At 43.9% G+C, this 2,500-nt stretch overlaps 1 protein-coding gene across 1 annotated transcript in view; it reads right to left on the bottom strand.

Moving 5' to 3' along the window:
- SARC_11114 (hypothetical protein) overlaps positions 1 to 2,367 on the bottom strand; it is a gene marked incomplete at its 5' end in the record, with an annotated part of 3,291 nt that extends 924 nt beyond the window's left edge. Inside the window, 3 exons of the mRNA XM_014294809.1 lie at positions 1 to 1,066; positions 1,239 to 1,448; positions 2,212 to 2,367. The exon at positions 1 to 1,066 is cut by the window's left edge and continues 924 nt beyond it. Coding sequence (XP_014150284.1) covers positions 827 to 1,066; positions 1,239 to 1,448; positions 2,212 to 2,367 — 606 coding nt within the window. The 3' untranslated portion in view covers positions 1 to 826. The remainder of the gene's footprint in view (positions 1,067 to 1,238; positions 1,449 to 2,211) is intronic.
- Positions 2,368 to 2,500: the final 133 nt, after the last annotated feature.

Here is a 2,500-nt window from a genome sequence, read left to right as displayed (position 1 = left end):
AGGTTATCAGTGACCACGTGCGCACTTGTTGAGCTTCGTCACGTCTACTAGGCTTCATGACAAACGCCCCACAGCTCACAACTTATTGTCATTCTCTGGACGCTTATTGACACCGTGCACGCACATACTAGGCGTACTGCAAATGCCTCCAAGCTGAGCTATCTAGCCATCTCACACTCCTCCATTGTCGCCAGTCGAGCCTTCTTCCCATACTTTCTATACAGCAAATGTCACAGTTCGTATTGACGGTCAGCAGTGAGTTTTGGCTGCCTGATAGTGTCCGAATACTTGCTGACATATATGATTTTGGGCCACCTACCCTTCTAACTCTAACACAGCCTTCTTCCCACACTCGATAGTGTCACTTGAACTTCTCGATAGTGTCCGAATACTTGCTGACATATGGTAATTTGGGCCAGCCTCCTTCCCGCACTCGATATTGTCACTGCAACTTCTCGATAGTGTCCAAATACTTGCTAACATATGGTAATTGGGTCAGCCTTCTTCTCACACTCCATAGTATCACAAACTTCTCGGTAGTGTCCATATACTTGCTGACATATGGTAATTTGGGCCAGCCTTCTTCCCACACTCGAGTGTCACTGCAACTTCTCGATAGTGTCAGACTTCATGCTGACGTATAGAAATTAAGGCTACCTACCTTTCTCACATTGTGGTGTGATGTCTGCTATAGCCTTCTTCTCCTACTCCCAACGTGTTGTCCTACCCACCCTCTTGGCTATCGTCCGTGACACCTAACACACCCTTATGCCCGTGCCTTGTCTCCTCGACAGTTCTAGGGTTTAGGGTTTTGCTGCATTAGGGTTTACCTACCCTTCTCGCTCTCCTTCATGATATCTGACACAGCTTTCTTGCCATGCGCCAGCTTCTCAATAGTCTCCGGATGCTTGTCGATGTATAGCAGCAGTTTGGAGACCTCCGAAACTGTATGTGCAAGCCCTCGCTGAGTGTATTCGTCGCATGACAACAATTTGCGCTCGTACATGCGCCGGTAGAACGTATCAGTGACGGCTGTTTTGCACAGCGGGCACGTACGGTTATCCAGCTACACAGAGGGAAGTTTATTGGAATGGGGTTAGACTAAAGATAAAGTCAGAACTGTTATAGTACTGTTTAAAGTTAAACAAGGTCGTATATACATATATAAATATATATATATACTATATAAGAAAAACGTACGGCAAATATATCATGACAAGTACATAAACTGTACTTACTGATTGCCAGATTATATGACAGTCCAAACACATGGTCGAGTGTCCACATGGCGCAAAGCATAGCTCTGGCGGTGCTTCACGGCACACCACACAGTTCTTCTCAGGCTCGGGCGGGGCACCCGAGCGTTGTTTGAGACTCTTCTGCATCAGACCTGTCTCGTCAACCATGCGTGTGAGCAGCTGCTGGTACTGGGGCATGTAGTTGGCCAGCTGTGATATTTATAGAAGCAATGTGATTGGTTCGCTTAAAGTAGAATTGCATTAATATCTCGTCGTCCATGTGTGTGAGCAATTGCTGGTACTGAGGCGGGTAGTTGACAACTTGAAACATTTATAAAAGCAATGTGATTGGTTCGCTAAAGATAGAATCTCTTCTTATTAAACCAGTCTCGACAATCATACGTGTGGGCGATTGCTGATACTGAGATATATAGTAGGCCAACTGTGATTTTTATAGAACAAGCATGATTGGTTTCGTTAAGATTAGAAATTTGCTCGTCCTATCTCGTCATTCACACGCATGTGTAGTTGTTGCTGGTCAGGAGGCATGTAGTTAGACCAGATGTGATAAAAATAAACGCAATGTGATTGGTGCCCTATAATTAGAACCGTGTGACAGATGAATACTGCGCGAGATGTTATTGGCACAGATCTTCAAAATGGGGCAGCTGTGCTGTATATAGCGGAAATATAAGCATGAACCTTCACTCGACACAAGTAATGGTACGAGTTACAACCTAAATTAGAATGAGCGTATAACGTAGTGAGCGTATAACGTAGTAAACCTATGACAAAATTATGTATGTCAAACAAATATATGTATTATTCTGTAGGTCACACGCATATATGTATTTGCAACAGTAGTAAACTATACCGGGGTACATAGATCAACGCAACCTCTACCAGCTACACAATACAAATGTGTATACACATACACCTACACACTTCCACCAGCTATGCCTCCTACACATACCTGAGCATGATTGAGTGTCCGCCAGTCGATTTCCAACAGCGCCCACGCCTTCTCACTTTCCTCTGGACTGCTCCTCAAGCCAAAGTTCGGTCTCGCAGTCGCAGCACTACCTCCATTCATATTAAACATTTGCGGATTGCGGAATAGATTCCACATGAAGTAGTAGTTCACCACATACGTAGATACGGCTCGCATACACTGCACCCAGGAAACTATTCCTGTGTACGTGATTCATAATAATAAAAACTATATAAAACTATACTTTCAGGTATAAAATATTATATATATA

Source organism: Sphaeroforma arctica (genome assembly GCF_001186125.1).
Source record: "Sphaeroforma arctica JP610 unplaced genomic scaffold supercont1.1536, whole genome shotgun sequence".
In the NCBI taxonomy this organism is placed as follows: Eukaryota; class Ichthyosporea; order Ichthyophonida; genus Sphaeroforma; species Sphaeroforma arctica.
The sequence above is the reverse complement of the archived record's forward strand: the minus strand, read 5'-3'. Positions and strand labels throughout refer to the sequence as shown.